This window comes from Chiloscyllium plagiosum, unplaced genomic scaffold (genome assembly GCF_037043375.1).
Source record: "Chiloscyllium plagiosum isolate Xiang-an unplaced genomic scaffold, Cpla_swu_hap1 HiC_scaffold_16, whole genome shotgun sequence".
NCBI lineage: Eukaryota > Metazoa > Chordata > Chondrichthyes > Orectolobiformes > Hemiscylliidae > Chiloscyllium > Chiloscyllium plagiosum.
In genome coordinates, this window is record NW_028270154.1 from 10,892,028 (window position 1) to 10,908,014 (window position 15,987).

The 15,987-nt window shown below is 47.1% G+C and overlaps 1 protein-coding gene across 2 annotated transcripts in view; it reads left to right on the top strand.

The window, feature by feature from the left end:
* Nucleotides 1–15,987, top strand: part of rbm22 (RNA binding motif protein 22) — a 29,028-nt gene that overhangs the window by 8,906 nt on the left and 4,135 nt on the right. The window contains exons 1-8 of one of the 2 annotated variants that reach the window (XM_087995115.1): nt 1,361–1,506; nt 1,655–1,684; nt 8,534–8,666; nt 9,464–9,564; nt 10,245–10,417; nt 11,419–11,619; nt 12,932–13,096; nt 15,627–15,718. In XM_087995115.1, the coding sequence (XP_087851241.1) occupies nt 8,582–8,666; nt 9,464–9,564; nt 10,245–10,417; nt 11,419–11,619; nt 12,932–13,096; nt 15,627–15,718 (817 nt within the window). In that variant the 5' untranslated portion in view covers nt 1,361–1,506; nt 1,655–1,684; nt 8,534–8,581. Of the gene's footprint in view, nt 1–1,360; nt 1,507–1,654; nt 1,685–8,533; nt 8,667–9,463; nt 9,565–10,244; nt 10,418–11,418; nt 11,620–12,931; nt 13,097–15,626; nt 15,719–15,987 lie in introns of those variants that run through there. The other variant, XM_043703096.2, reaches the window with a different exon arrangement.

A 15,987-nucleotide genomic window follows, 5' to 3' on the forward strand; every position in this document is an offset into this window, starting at 1 on the left:
TTGATGGTCTTGAAGGTTTCCTCTAATTTGTTTCATTTAGTGACGACAAAGGTGTCATCCACATAGCGGACCCAGAGTTTGAGTTGGATGGTTGACAGAGCTGTTTGTTTGAGTCTCTGCATTCCTGCCTCTGCTAAGAACCCTGATATCGGAGATCCCATGGGTGTTCCATTGGTTTGTCTGTAGGTTTTGTTGTTGAAGATGAAGTGGGTGGGAAGGCATAGGTCATTCAGCTTGATTATACTGTCCTTGCTGATCAAGTTGATGGTGTTTAGTGTATGTGTCTTTGGGTCTTCTAATAGTGTAGTCAGTGTTTCCTTGGCCAGGTTAATGTTGATTGATATAAACATGGCTGTTACATCAAAGGAGACTATTATTTCATCCTCTTCTATCTTGGTGTCTTTAGTCTTCAGGAATTCTTGGGTGGGGTGGATGGAGTGGTGTGAATCTTCTACTAAGTGTGTTAATCTTTGGTGTAGTTCCTTGGCCAGTCTGTAAGTTGGTGTTCCTGGTAGTGAGACTATGGTCTGAGGGGCCCCTGGTTTGTGAATTTTGGGTAATCCATAGAAGTGTGGTGTGTGGGATCCATCTGGTTTCATTTTTTTGGAAGTCAGTCTTTGAGATTTCTCCAGATTTCTCAAGTTTTTTGAGTAGGGCTGTGATTCGATTAATCAGTTGTGGGGTCGGGTCTATTGCCACCTGTTGGTAAGTGTTGCTATCTGCAAGCGGTGCGTTCACTTTCGCAATGTAGTCTCTTTGATTTAAAATGCTTGTCAAGTGTGCTTTGTCTGCAGGTAGGATAACAATGATTTTATCTTTTTTGAGTTCTTCTAGTACTTTCCTTTCTTGGGTATTGTGTTTCCTTCCTTTCTCTTGCTTCATGTTGGTGCGACTGTCTGTCTGGTTCTGACTCGCGTGTTTTCAGTTACAACAATTCTGTACCATTACAAACATGAAGCCAGAGGCTCTTACTGAGGGAGGTTACTTCTTGCATTATTATCTGTCCTATGGTACCTTGTTCAGTTGACCAATGCTCCTGGGATCGTGCATAAAAGAAGATGCTATATAAATGAGTTGTTTTCTTCTTGAGCTTCATTGAATGAACTCAGAGAAAATGATTGTACTAGTGATGACTCTTCAAAGGTAGCTTGCTGTTGTGAAAGGTGCTACATGAATGCAAGTTCATTCTTTATGGAGAGGTGCTTCATTTGGCCCCACACATTGCCGGTTGCCAATGGGATACAGCTGTACAAACACTTAACAAAATCCCTCCAAGCCTGGCTCGAGAGTCCAGAAGGTGCCAGCTGTTTGAATTCACTGGGTCTCATGCTTGGAGTCCGTGTGCAGTGTGTCCAGCAGGAAGATGTAAGTTGTGTACAAAACTGCAACCTCTGGTTTGCCTTCTCCTGCTAACTTGCGTTGAAGGGCTTTGGGACAATTGTGAAAAGCTCCCTTCCCACACAATGCTTGCCCTGGTAAACGGCAGCTCACTGACGACAGACCGAGGTATGATCATGGGCCTGATCTTTCCTTAATGCAAGTATAAAAGATGCTGACAAGAATCTCTCTATTGGGTGACCTCTCAGTGGGGTATTAATCAGCTTCCTGCGATGGTGATTATTTGTACCTTATTGTCTTTTCTTTATGATTTCAGACAAAGGAAAAATATGGGAAAGAGTGCAAGGTGAGTATGTGCCTGAGGCTGCAAGATACAGTCGCATACACCGTCATTCATCTCTCCCCCCCCCCCCCCCCCCGGCTGTTTGATACGCAATCTTATGACATAACCTTGGAGTTTCCTTTCACTGGCCAAGGGAGTATTGGTTAGCACCTTTAAAGAGCTGGCACAGGCAGGATGGGCTGAATGCCCTCATGTGTTGTGGTGTTCTTGAATGAATGGTTAAGGATAAGTTGTTAAACCAAAGCATCAGAGTATTTTGATGTCTCAAATTCATTATAGACTTGGATGTCCCAGATCTACTGATGCATGAGACAGACAAAGCACGTGCTCGTCTGTTTTCCGCAGTTTACCTGCGAAAAGACCACTGGCTTGAAACCAGCGTGAGGGACAGCACTTGGTATGATGGCTGACCAGGAATCTCTCCTACTGCTGCTGCCTGCTATTGGTGTGTGTTGGAAGGATTTCTAGATGTTTGGCCATTGTGTAAATAGCCCATCTTGACCCGGAGTTTCTGGATTAGAGGCAGAGACTCTACGCACTGAGTCCCATGACCTTCTGTAATTCAGTATTAATTCAGGTTTAAATAGGATTCTGGGTAATCCAAGATGGAGGACAGGAAAAATTTCTGACTGTAAGAGCTGCTCCTTTTTTTTTGAGGTATTTTAGGTGTTGGAGGTGATTTCCTTGAATTCCAGGAGCAGCAATGACTGTTTTGTATGCTGTTGCATTGTTTTGGAACTTTGGGAAAAAAAAGTCAAAACAACAGCAGTTTTAAAAGGGAGAAGAGCAGACAAAGGAAGCTCATGGTGAGGACAGTGCAGGACATAGAGAGAGAGAGAGAGAACCTGCACAGTTACTGCCTTTGCTGTTTGAATTCGTGTATCGCTGGACATCGGAGTGCATCTGGGAAAATTAACTCAGTGAAATTCACAACTAATCTTGGAGGAACTGTTGGGCGAAGTTCACAGCACAGAATCAGATAAGTTAATTGTTGTTTTAAGTCTGTCCAAGAGAAAGGCTGCAGTAGTGAGTATAGTGGATTCTTTCTTGATTATATATTTTTAGAAGTAAGTCTCTTAATTAAACTTAAAATATAAGCCATAGCTATTAATTTAACCTGGGGCAGTGTTTGTAGAGGAATAAGACGGTGTTATTTTCTGGGTCTATAGACTGTGAAGGGGCAAAAATGGCCTTTGCAGTGATATGTACTTCTTGTCAGATGTGGGAGTTTAAAGAGAGTTTAAGGGTTACTGCGGATTATATCTGCCATAAATGCTGTTGGATGCAAATCTTATCAGATCAGTTGGAGAGACAGATAGAAGCAATGAGGAATTTGCAACAGCAATAGTATGTGATGGATGGTAGTTATAGAAAGGGGGGAAAGTGTCAGATACAGTCACATAGATGGGTTAACTCCAGGAAGGGTGAGCGAGGTCGGCACCTAGAGCAGGAGTCTTTTGTGGACATATACCCATTTCAAACAGGTATGCTGTTTTGGAAAATGCAGGGGGTGATGGATTCTCAGGGGAACGTACCATGAACAGCCAAGTTTCTGGTATTGAGACTGGCTGTAATGCAACGAGGGATACGTCGCTTCCAAGAGATCAATTGTGTTAGGGGATTCTGTAGTCAGAGGTACAGACAGACGTTTCTGTGACCAGCAGAGAAAAAGCTGAATGGTGTGTTGTTTCCCTGGTGCCAGGATCAAGGATGTCTCAGAGAGGGTGCAGAATATTCTCATGGGGGAGAGGGGCCAGCAAGAGGTCATTGTCCACATTGGAACCAAGGATATAGGAAGGGAAAAGGTTGAGACTCTGAAGGGAGATTACAGAGAGTTAGGCAGGAATTTAAAAAGGAGGTTCTCAAGGGTAGTAATATCTGGATTACTCCCAGTGCTATGAGCTAGTGAGGGCAGGAATAGGAGGATAGAGCAGATGAATGCATGGCTGAGGAGCTGGTGAATGGGAGAAGGATTCACATTTTTGGATCATTGGAATCTCTTTTGGGGTAGAAGTGACCTGTACAAGAAGGACGGATTGCACCTAAATTGGAAGGGGACTAATATACTGGCAGGGAAATTTGCTAGAACTGCTTGGGAGGATTTAAGCTAGTAAGCTGGGGGGGTGGGACCCAGAGAGATAGTGAGGAAAGAGATCGATCTGAGACGGGTACAGCTGAGAACAGAAGTGAGTCAAACAGTCAGGGCAGGCAGGGACAAGGTAGGACTAATAAATTAAACTGCATTTATTTCAATGCAAGGGGCCTAACAGGGAAGGCAGATGAACTCAGGGCATGGTTAGGAACATGGGACTGGGATATCATAGCAATTACGGAAACATGGCTCAGGGATGCCCAGGACTGGCAGCTTAATGTTCCAGGATACAAATGCTACAGGAAGGATAGAAAGGGAGGCAAGAGAGGAGGGGGAGTGGCATTTTTGATAAGGGATAGCATTACAGCTGTGCTGAGGGAGGATATTCCTGGAAATACATCCAGGGAAGTTATTTGGGCTGAACTGAGAAATTAAAAAGGGATGATCACCTTATTGGGATTGTATTATAGACCCGCCCCCAATAGTCAGAGGGAAATTGAGAAATTGTAAGGAGATCTCAGCTATCTGTAAGAATAATAGGGTAGTTATGGTCGGGGATTTTAACTTTCCAAACATCGACTGGGACTGCCATAGTGTTAAAGGTTTAGATGGAGAGGAATTTGTTAAGTGTGTACAAGACAATTTTCTGATTCAGTATGTGGATGTACCTACTAGAGAAGGTGCAAAACTTGACCTACTCTTTGGAAATAAGGCAGGGCAGGTGACTGAGGTGTCAGTGGGGGAGCACTTTGGGGACAGTGACCATAATTCTATTCGTTTTAAAATTGTGATGGAAAAGGATAGACCAGATCCAAAAGATGAAGTTCTAGATTGGAGAAAGGCCAATTTTGAAGGACTTTCAAAAGCTGATTGGGGGAAGATGTTCGCAGGTAAAGGGACGGTTGGAAAATGGGAAGCCTTCAGAAATTAGATAACAAGAATCCACAGAAAGTATATTCCTGTCAGGGTGAAAGGGAAGGCTGGTAGCTACAGAGAATGTTGGATGACTAAAGAAATTGAGGGTTTGGTTCAGAAAAAGAAGGAAGCATATGTCAGGTATAGACAGGATAGATCGAGTGAATCCTTAGAAGAGTATAAAGGAAGTCGGAGTATACTTAAGAGGGAAATCAGGAGGGCAAAAAAGGGACATGAGATAGCGTTGGCAAATAGAATTAAGGAGAATCCAAAAGGTTTTTACAAATATATTAAGGACAAAAGAGTAACCAGGGAGAGAAAAGGGCCCCTCAAAGATCAGCAAGGCGGCCTTTGTGTGGAACCACAGAAAATGGGGAAGATAATAAATGAATATTTTACATCAGTATTTACTGTGGGAAAGGATATGGAAGATATAGACTGTAGGGAAATAGATGGTGACATCTTGCAAAATGTCCAGATTACAGAGGAGGACGTGCTGGATGTCTTGAAAGGGTTAAAAGTGGATAAATCCCCAGGACCTGATCAGGTGTACCCGAGACCTCTGTGGGAAGCTAGAGAAGTGATTGCTGGGCCTCTTGCTGAGATATTTGTATCATCGATAGTCACAGGTGAGGTGCCGGAAGACTGGAGGTTGGCAAACATGATGCCACTGTTTAAGAAGGGCGGTAAAGACAAGCCAGGGAACTATAGACCGGTGAGCCTGACCTCAGTGGGCAAGTTGTTGGAGGGAATCCTGTGGGACAGGATGTACATGTATTTGGAAAAGCAAGGACTGATTAAGGATAGTCAACATGGCTTTATGTGTGGGAAATCATGTCTCACAAACTTGATTGAGTTTTTGGAAGAATTAACAAAGAAGATTGATGAGGGCAGAGCAGTCGATGTGATCTATATGGACTTCAGTAAGGCGTTTGACAAGGTTCCCCATGGGAGACTGATTAGCAAGGTTAGATCTCATGGAATTCTGTATTTCTGATGAAGGACTTTTGCCTGCAACGTCGATTTTACTGCTTCTCGGATGCTGCCTGAACTGCTGTGCTTTTCCAGCACCACTCTAATCTAGACTCATAGAATACAGGGAGAACTAGCCATTTGGATACAGAATTGCCTCAAAGGTAGAAGACAGAGGGTGTTGGTGGAGGGTTGTTTTTCAGACTGGAGGCCTGTGATCAGTGGAATGCCACAAGGATCGGTGCTGGGCCCTCTACGTTTTGTCATTTACATAAATGATTTGGATGTGAGCATAAGAGTTACAGTTAGTAAGTTTGCAGATGACACCAAAATTGGAGGTGTAGTGGACAGTGAAGAGGGTTACCTCAGATTATAACAGGATCTGGACCAGATGGGCCAATGGGCTGAGAAGTGGCAGATGGAGTTTAATTCAGATAAATGTGAGGTGCTGCATTTTGGGAAAGGAAATTTTAGCAGGGCTTATACACTTAATGGTAAGGTCCTGGGGAGTGTTGCTGAACAAAGAGACCTTGGAGTGCAGGTTCATAGCTCCTTGAAAGTGGAATTGCAGGTAGATAGGATAGTGAAGAATGCGTTTGGTATGCTTTCCTTTATTGGTCAGAGTATTGAGTACAGGAGTTGGGAGTTCATGTTGCGGCTGTACAGGACATTGGTTAGGCCACTGTTGGAATATTGCTTGCAATCCTGGTCTCCTTCCTATCGGAAAGATGTTATGGATCTTGAAAGGGTTCAGAAAAGATTTACAAGGATGTTGCCAGGGTTGGAGGATCTGAGCGACAGGGAGAGGTTGAACAGGCTGGGGCTGTTTTCCCTGGAGCATCGGAGGCTGAGGGGTGACCTTATAGAGGTTTACAAAATTATGAGGGGCATGGATAGGATAAATAGGAAAAGTCTTTTCCCTGGGGTCAGGGAGTTCAGAACTAGAGGGCGTAGGTTTAGGGTGAGAGGGGAAAGATATAAAAGAGACCTAAGGGGCAACCTTTTCACACAGAGGGTAGTACGTGTATGGAATGAGCTGCCAGAGGATGTGGTGGAGGCTGGTACAATTGCACCATTTTAGAGGCATTTGGATGGGTATATGAATAGGAAGGGTTTGGAGGGATATGGGCCGGGTGCTGGCAGGTGGGACTAGATTGGGTTGGACCGAAGGGTTTGTTTCCATGCTGTACATCTCTATGACTCTAGTTTCAACGTATGAAAATCACACTAAAGGATTTCTAGGATTTAAGCTGGCAGCATGATCCAGCAATGATAGGGGCTATCAAACCTACATTGTTGTTTAACTCCAGGGCTAATCCCACCCTCCTGCTCATTCCTCACTACCTCGATCCCACTCAGTCTAATTCTGCTCACTAGCTCAGCTCTTTAACACTTCAAGTAAAAGACAAAAGAACTGCGGATGCTGTAAATCAGAAACAAAAACAGAAATTACTGAACAGGTCTGGCAGCCTCTGTTAACATTTCGGATCCAATTGTGAGGAAGGGTCACCAGACCTGAAACGTTAACTCTGATCTCTCTGCCAGACCTGCTGAGCTTTTCCAGCAATTTCTGTTTTTGTTTCTTTAACACTTCTGCACCTTGGTGAACTTCACTTCTCATCTGAAGCTGTTTCTGAGCTCTGCTTCTGTACCAGCTTTCTTTCTTGCATGTTTGTGTGAAGAATCTATCTCCATTCTGTCCCAAATATGCAAACCTTATACTTCCCTGTGTCCCATCTAAGTGTGATGTCTCCCCCTGCTGTCAGCTTTGTGCTGTACCGCCTGCTCCTGGGGCTTTGTCCATTTTGTATGTACTTATATGATTTAATGATGAGATTGTCAGTTTTGAAAACAAATGTCAGTGGACTGAGTGTGTAACAAATCTCTGCAGTGATGTGTGGTGTGTGCCTGTAGTCACTGGGTGCAGTGCAGGGGATGCAACACCACCTCAGCTTGTCTGAAAGGGTCGTCTGAATAAATATTGTGCAGGTTTGAAGTGGCTCCACAAGGTGGCAGTACCACCCTAGTCAGTCTCAGAGTGAATGTTCCTGGCCAACATTCGCTATTGGTCTGGCAACATTTCTGTTTTATAATTCTCCTTTTGTTTTCAAATCCTTCCATGGTTCCACCCTCCCTAGCTCTATAACCTCCTTCAGTCCCATCATCCTCAGATCTTTGTACTTTTCCAATTCTAGTTTCTTGCATGTCCCTGGGTTTAATGATGCGTTAATGGTGTGGTATGAATTGGATCATGAGGCCCTTCGGCCCCTTCAGCCTGCTCTGCCATTTGGTAAAATCGCGGCTGAGCTGATTGTAACCTCACTTCCACTCGCCTGTTTATCTCTGATACCATTTTCAATCCCTTATCAATCAAGATTCAGTCGAATTCAGTCTTAAATATTCTACAGCCCTGCTGGCCACTGCTGGAGAGAATTCAGTACCCAGTGACCTTCAGAGGGCTATTCTCCTCGTCTTTGTCTTGAGGGGATGTCAATCAATTGGTTGCATACTTCTGATGGTGTTGAGAACATCTGGGTTGGTATAGAACCAAAGGTGGCATGAGGAAGTTTGACTTTCATGCAGCTGGGATTAGGATTGGGATTGTGGGCAAGGCAGGTTCAGTCGAAGCTTACAGAAAGGAACTTGATAAAAATCTGAAACGATAAATAGTGCATTGTCACATGGAATAGCGCGTGGGACTAAATGAGTCAGTCTTACAGAGAACTAGCATGGAAATGTTGAGCCAAATGGCCTACTTTGGGCTTAACTGTTCTATGATAAGGTGATTAGGACGCCATAAAAGGAACGCTCAGGATCATTGCAGTTTTACTAATACTTCAATTGTGAGTTGCATCCATATTTTTCCCCTTCAGATCTGTTCCCGGCCTTTCACTGTCTTCCGCTGGTGTCCCGGAGCTCGGATGCGTTTTAAGAAAACTGAGGTGTGCCAGACGTGCAGCAAGCTGAAGAACGTGTGCCAGACCTGCCTGCTGGACCTGGAATACGGTACGTACCCGAGAGTTCAGGAGTGTATGTTACAGACTGGGGCCTGTGAGGTGAGGTGCTCAGAATACTTCACCCCTAAAGCAGAAACTGCTGCAGGTGCACCCGACAGGATGATGACCCCATGGGGTGTGCGCGGTTGTCATTTATTGCTCTGATTGTCTTAATTTGCCACTTCAGAGGGCTGCTGATAGTCAGCTATGGGATTGGAATCGTGCAAGTGTTCAGTCCAGGAAAGGACAACCCAGTTTACTTCCCGAATGGATGTTATTCAGCCACTTCAGTTTCTACAACAAATCTGACTGTTCACTTTAATTGAGATCAGCTTTTGTAAATTGATTTCTGAAGATCAGGAAGATTTACTTTTGTACTTAGACCTTCTCTGGAACTTCAATTATTTTTGAAAATCTGTTCTTAAACAGCTGATATCAGTTGAGTGCGGCAATGTCTAGAGGTAGTGTCTGTGTGGGCCTTGCACTTCTCATTTTAATTGATCTTACCTGGGTCAGAAACAGATGGACCCCAGCGCCTTGAACAGTGGGGCAAGTTTGAGTAGGTGAATGGGCTATTTCTGTTCTTCAAGGTGCTTTGATATGAGTGTTCAAGCTGGTGAACTATATCCCCACAGGAGCCTAGAATATGCCTGGTTGACTCCTTGAACTGTACTGTTTGTTTTGCATTGACTGTGAACTCAAAAGGGTTTCATCTTGCTATGAAGGTGGTTACTCTGGAGTGAATCTGCATTTAGGTGATGTTGAATCTGATGAATTCTGACTCCTTGCTTGCCCTGCCTCTGTTAGGTTTGCCCATCCAGGTCCGTGATGCAGGAATATCACTCAAGGATGAGATGCCAAAGTCTGACGTCAATAAGGAGTACTACACACAGAACATGGAGCGAGAGGTAACTTTTGTCTTTTAACCACACAGAAGGAGCCTGTTGGGCCCATCGTGCCCTCACCAGCTCCCTGGACAAGCTGTACCATTGCTCCCTTCTGCCCCACCCTTTTCCCAGAACCCCGCAAGGTTTCCTCTCCCAAGAATCTGTCCAAGTTTGATGTTGGTATACCTCGTACTTGTTGTGTGTCCCTGTGCTACAACTGAGTGGCTTGCGAGGTTGTGTAAGAGGTAATTAAGAGTCAGCCATAGGTCTGGAGTCTCACGTAGAGCAGATTGGGTCAAGGTGATCGGTTTCCTTCCCTAAAGAGCATTTGGGAAACAGATGGTTTTTATGACAATCAACAACAGTCTCATGATCACAATTACTGAGGCTAGCTTTCAATTCCAGCTTTTCTTAATTGGATTTACTCTTTATTGCCAGAGTGGTGATTGGTGGGCAGGGGGAGAGAGAGAGAGAGAGAGAGTGTGTGTAGGCTGACGAGTTCAAGATTGGGATTGAGGTTCTTTCCTTGACCTAAAGGAGCATCGGTTACAGAACCGAGGAAAGTAGGTGAAGTTACATCTCAGTCGCTGTGAGCTAATGGAACAGCTGAGAAGGCTTGACGGGCCAAATGGCCCGCCTCCTGTTTGGTGTCCTCAGTTGCAGCACTGGTCATTAGGATGACGTTTCTGCTGTCTCTGCAGATCCAGAACTCAGATGGGACGAGACCTGTGGGTGCTCTGGGCAAGGCCACCAGCTCCAGTGACATGCTGCTGAAATTAGCCAGGACCACACCGTACTACAAACGCAACCGACCGCACATCTGCTCCTTCTGGGTCAAGGGAGAATGCAAGCGAGGGGAGGAGTGCCCCTACAGGTAAGGGAGGCAGCGCTGTGGACACTCAAACTCTTAGCTCTTTTGGCCGAAAGTTCATGGATTGGAATCCCACTCCAGAGGTGAGTGGCAGAGTGAGGCAGGAGTCGGAATGCAGTATGGAGGGTGTGGGAGGAGTGGGGATTCGTATTACTCCGCCTTTCAGTTGCAGTATGATCCTGAGGCAGCACCTTCCTGTCCAGATGGAAGTAAAATGTCCCCTGTTTTACAGAAGAGCAAAGTTGTTCTTCCTGGTGTCTTGTCTGATATTTCTCCTCCGCTAAAATCACGGCACGCACTCTGGACGTTTGTCCATTCCTTTATGCCGAAGCTTACTGTGCTCAAATCGGATGCCTCATCCCCTGCATTTTTAACAAGAAAAATAATCTCATGCCAGAAACACTTCATTGACAGCAGCTCACTTTGAGTAATTCTGTGATGTTGTGAAAGACACAAATCTATCTGTCCTAATCAAATCCCCCCTTCCATCTATCCAACAGCCATTCCTGATTCTGATTGAACCCATTCCTTTATGGTAGGCATGAGAAAAAAGAGCAGGAGTGGGCCATTTGGCCCATCACGCCTGCTTCCAGATTTAACAGAATTACTGAACCTGTCCTAATTCCACTCACCTTCCCTATCTCTTCATGCTCTTGGAGCCCATCAAATCCATTAGCTACTGTCTTCATCAAACTCAATGATTGACCTTGACAGTGTCGGGGTAAGGGATTTCAAAGAGACTCAATCCTGTGAGGTTTTCTTCTCCTGTCAGTCCTCTGCCCCGTTATCCCGAGATTAGGCTTCCTAGTTTTATACTACCCACTATACCAAGCCCACTAACAGTGTTTGATGTCTGAACAGGATCCGCCTGCCATTCCTTTGAACATAAGGTCCATTCTACTCGATCCCCACCTATAGAGCAGCCATCACATCCCTTAACTCTGTCAGCAGTGTAGCTGATTACATTGATCTGACTTTGATTGGTGATATTCATCAAATTCCAGGCATGAAAAGCCGACTGACCCGGATGATCCTTTGGCTGATCAGAACATCAAGGATCGTTACTATGGCATTAACGACCCAGTGGCTGACAAGTTGCTGAAACGGGCAGCAACCATGCCCAGGTTGGACCCGCCAGAGGACAAGTCCATCACAACTCTGTATGTGGGAGGTCTCGGGGAGCAGATCTCAGAGACAGAGCTACGGTAAACTCTCACCACTCTTCAACATTACTCATGGCCTGCGGTGATACTGGCCAAATACAGCAGTGTGTGGTTTCTTTAAACACATTTTTTTGTTTGGTTCGGCCTTGGCTTTGTTTCCTTCCTGCTGGACCTACTTCCCAGTCTTTTTGAGGGCAGCGGGTGGTCTCTGTCGCACCCATTTCCAGTGTGGTACAGTGGTCAATGTGCTGTGCTCTGAGTCGCACGTTCATGGGTTCAAGTCCCACAGACAGCCTTGAAACCACGTAAGGTAAACCAGGGCCCCATCTGCTGATGCAGCCGGATGTGAAAGTCTAGTATTGTCCCTGGTCTGGCATGCATGAGGAATATGGTGTGTGGTACTGGGGCGGCATGGTGGCTCAATGGCTAGCACTGCTGCCTTACACCTAGGTTCGATTCCACCCTCGGGTGACTGTGTGTGTGGAGTTTGCACATTCTCCCTGTGTCTGCGTGGGTTTCCTCCAGGTGCTCTGGTTTCCTCCCACAGATGGGGTGGTTTGGCCATGCTAAATTGCTTATAGTGTTCAGGGATGTGTAGGTTAGATGTTTTAGTGAGGGGTAAATATAGGATAGGGGAATGGGTCTGGGTGGGTAGCTCTTTGGAGGGTCAGTGTGGACTGGTTGGGCTGAAGGGCCTGTTTCCACACTGTAGAGATTCTAGGATTCTATGAGCTGAATATCCCAGCTGCAGGGGAAATACTAGTGACAGCCGGGAGAACTCGATTTATCACCGTCACAAGATGAATGTGTGTTTTAAAAGCAACAGCCAGGACTGCTTCTAAATACTAGTATACCTGGCCCTGATAGATAATTCTGTCTGTATCGATAAGGTAAGTCTGAAGCAAGTCTTATTAAAGCATCCAATCTTTGACTTCCTGTAGCTAATACCGTTGAAATCCCTGTTATCCAGATCCAGGTCCAAGCATCTGGAATTGCCTTCAGAATCCCGGATGCAGGCTGTTTAAGAATTCCAGATGCTTGGGATACAGATAACAGGAACTTCACTCTACCTTATATTCCAAAAGCAGGGGTATTTTCCCATTGTCCATCCTGGCCATCATTTATCTCTAACCAACGTCAACAGAAACCAATGGATTTGCTGATTCACCTCTTTGAAGAATGTCTGATCTTGCTGTGTTCCCAGTGCCTCCTCACCCAGGTTTCAACATTTCAGAAACCCTTCGTTGGGCATGGAAAGGTTTGGGGCATGTTGAGGGGAGCGGATGGTTTTTAAGAGCAGCTTCCTTCCAGTATGTGTAACCCGCTGCATTTGTTTTTTTCATGGGGACTAAAGGAATCATTTTTACCAGTTTGGAGAGATTCGTTCCATTACTGTGGTCCAGCGGCAGCAGTGTGCGTTCATCCAGTTTGCCACCAGGCAGTCCTCGGAGCTGGCAGCTGAGAAATCGTTTAACAAGCTCATCATCAACGGGCGGAGGCTGAATGTTAAATGGGGCAGGTGAGTGTATGAGCAAGGCATGTCACCGGGCACGGCTCTCTCCTGAAGCTTGGTGGGGGGGGGGGGCGGTATTGAAATGCTGGAGATTTTGGTGGATCAAAACAGGGTGTTCTTTTCCTCTGGTTGGGGTATGGGAACGCTGGGAATGAGGGTGGGAGCAAATGCAAAAATGTCAAGGATGAAGAGGAAATGAGGGTGAAATCCGATTCTGTGCGTTTTCTGGGGTGAGTGTGAAAGTGCTCTGGATATAAGCCGTTCAGCTTGGGGCCTCTGAGCCAGCAACAAACTGGGAGTGTGTACGTTCCAAACCCCTGTGATTGCATTGTGTGTTTCCTTGCTGATAACGTTCTTTAGGGAAAGAACCTGCCATCCTTATCTCTACGTGTAACTCCTGACCTACAGCTAATGCGGTTGATTCTGAGTTGTAGGGATGGACAGTACATAGTCATTGAGTCCATTTAGAGTCATACTACAGCACAGAAACAGACTCTTTGGTTCCCAAAATTAAACTATTCCCACCTGCCTGTGTTTGATACATCTTTCTGCAAACCTTTCCTTTTCGTGAACTTATCCAAATATCTCTTAAACATTGAAACTGTACCTGCATTCACCACTTCCTCTGCAGTTCTTCCCACACACTGACCACTCCCCGTGTAAGTCGCTCTTCCTGTGCTTTTTCAAATCTTTCTCCTCTCGCCTTAAAAATACACCCTCCAACTTTGGCCTCCCCCACCTTAGGGAAAAGACCTTGGCTAATAACCCTATCCATCCCCCTCGTTCCTTTATAAACTTATATAAGGTCGCTCCTCAACCTCATGCGCTCCAGTGGAATACATCCCAACCTATTTCTATAACTCAAAGCCTCCTTTCCTGGCAACTTGCCGGTAAATCTTTTCTGAACCCTGTCCAGTTTAATAATATCCTTCCGATAATTTCCAGTCAAGATGGCAGCGGAGTGAGGCGCTCCAATCAAAGCTTCTTTCCTTCTCTTTTGTTTCCTTCTCTTTTGACCCCTCTTCTAGTCCCTTGGTGGGTCCTGGCCTGCTCTCCCTGCACCGTGCGGTAGGGCCTGGCCTGCTCTCCCAGCACCGTGCGGTAGGGCCTGGCCTGCTCTCCCTGCACCGTGCGGTAGGGCCTGGCCTGCTCTCCCTGCACCGTGCGGTAGGGCCTGGCCTGCTCTCCCTGCACCGTGCGGTAGGGCCTGGCCTGCTCTCCCAGCACCGTGCGGTAGGGCCTGGCCTGCTCTCCCAACACCGTGCGGTATGGCCTGGCCTGCTCTCCCAACACCGTGCGGTATGGCCTGGCCTGCTCTCCCAACACCGTGCGGTAGGGCTTGGCCTGCTCTCTCAGCACCATGTGGTAGGGCCTGGCCTGCTCTCCCAGCACCGTGCGGTAGGGCCTGGCCTGCTCTCCCAACACCGTGCGGTATGGCCTGGCCTGCTCTCCCAACACCGTGCGGTAGGGCTTGGCCTGCTCTCCCAGCACCGTGCGGTAGGGCTTGGCCTGCTCTCTCAGCACCATGTGGTAGGGCCTGGCCTGCTCTCCCAACACCGTGCGGTATGGCCTGGCCTGCTCTCCCAGCACCGTGCGGTAGGGCCTGACCTGCTCTCCCAGCACCGTGCGGTATGGCCTGACCTGCTCTCCCAGCACCGTGCGGTAGGGCCTGACCTGCTCTCCCAGCACCGTGCGGTATGGCCTGGCCTGCTCTCCCAACACCGTGCGGTATGGCCTGGCCTGCTCTCCCAGCACCGTGCGGTAGGGCCTGACCTGCTCTCCCAGCACCGTGCGGTATGGCCTGACCTCTCCCAGCACCGTGCGGTAGGGCCTGGCCTGCTCTCCCAGCACCGTGCGGTAGGGCTTGGCCTGCTCTCTCAGCACCGTGCGGTAGGGCCTGGCCTGCTCTCCCAGCACCGTGCGGTAGGGCTTGGCCTGCTCTCTCAGCACCGTGCGGTAGGGCCTGGCCTGCTCTCCCAGCACCGTGCGGTAGGATCTGGCCTGCTCTCCCAGCACCGTGCGGTAGGGCCTGGCCTGCTCTCCCAGCACCGTGCGGTAGGGCTTGGCCTGCTCTCTCAGCACCGTGCGGTAGGGCCTGGCCTGCTCTCCCAACACCGTGCGGTATGGCATGGCCTGCTCTCCCAGCACCGTGCGGTAGGTCCTGGCCTGCTCTCCCAGCAGTTTGTGGCAGCTGTCAGCCTGATGCTGGACTACCCAGGGATGCCCACATCCTGTGAACTTTCTTTTTAAGAATTGCATCCTTTGTGATGGAACTGTCGTTCCTCAGTTAGCGCTCTCGAGTAGTGATTCTGTGAACAGAAAAGGCCTTGGGTTCGGAGCTGCCTCTTTCACATATGCACAAGAAGTCTGGTACATGTCGCTGAGCTGCTTGCGGGAGTGTCAGTGTGTTCTTGCAGACTCGGTGTTTCACCAACTGTGCCACAAGGCGTGTTCTTGCACTCGTGTGCTTGTTCCTTCTCTCTGCGGCAGGGGAATGTTTGTGCCTGTATTGATTCCAGTTCTCGTTGAACTATAGATCACAAGCTGCCAGAGGGAAAGAGAAAGAGAAGGACTCCTGTGTTTCCGAGTCAGGAATGAAGTTGGAGCCTGTTCCAGGGCTGCCCGGTGGTAAGTCAGTGACAGATTTCTCCTCTTATCTCATTGATAGTGACACACTTGTTATTTCTGCTCTCCCTTTATTATACAAAACTACTTTGCAAGCTGGTGTTCATATGGAGTGGAGTACTGGGTTAAAATGTGCTAATTCCCCACAGAATTGCATCCTAAGTGTGCTTTATTCTGACCACAGCTGGTCTCTGGTGTCAGCTAAAATTAAAAGTAATTTTTAATATATTCAAAGTAATTGTACTGACCTTAAAAGTGTTCTTTGTCCCCAA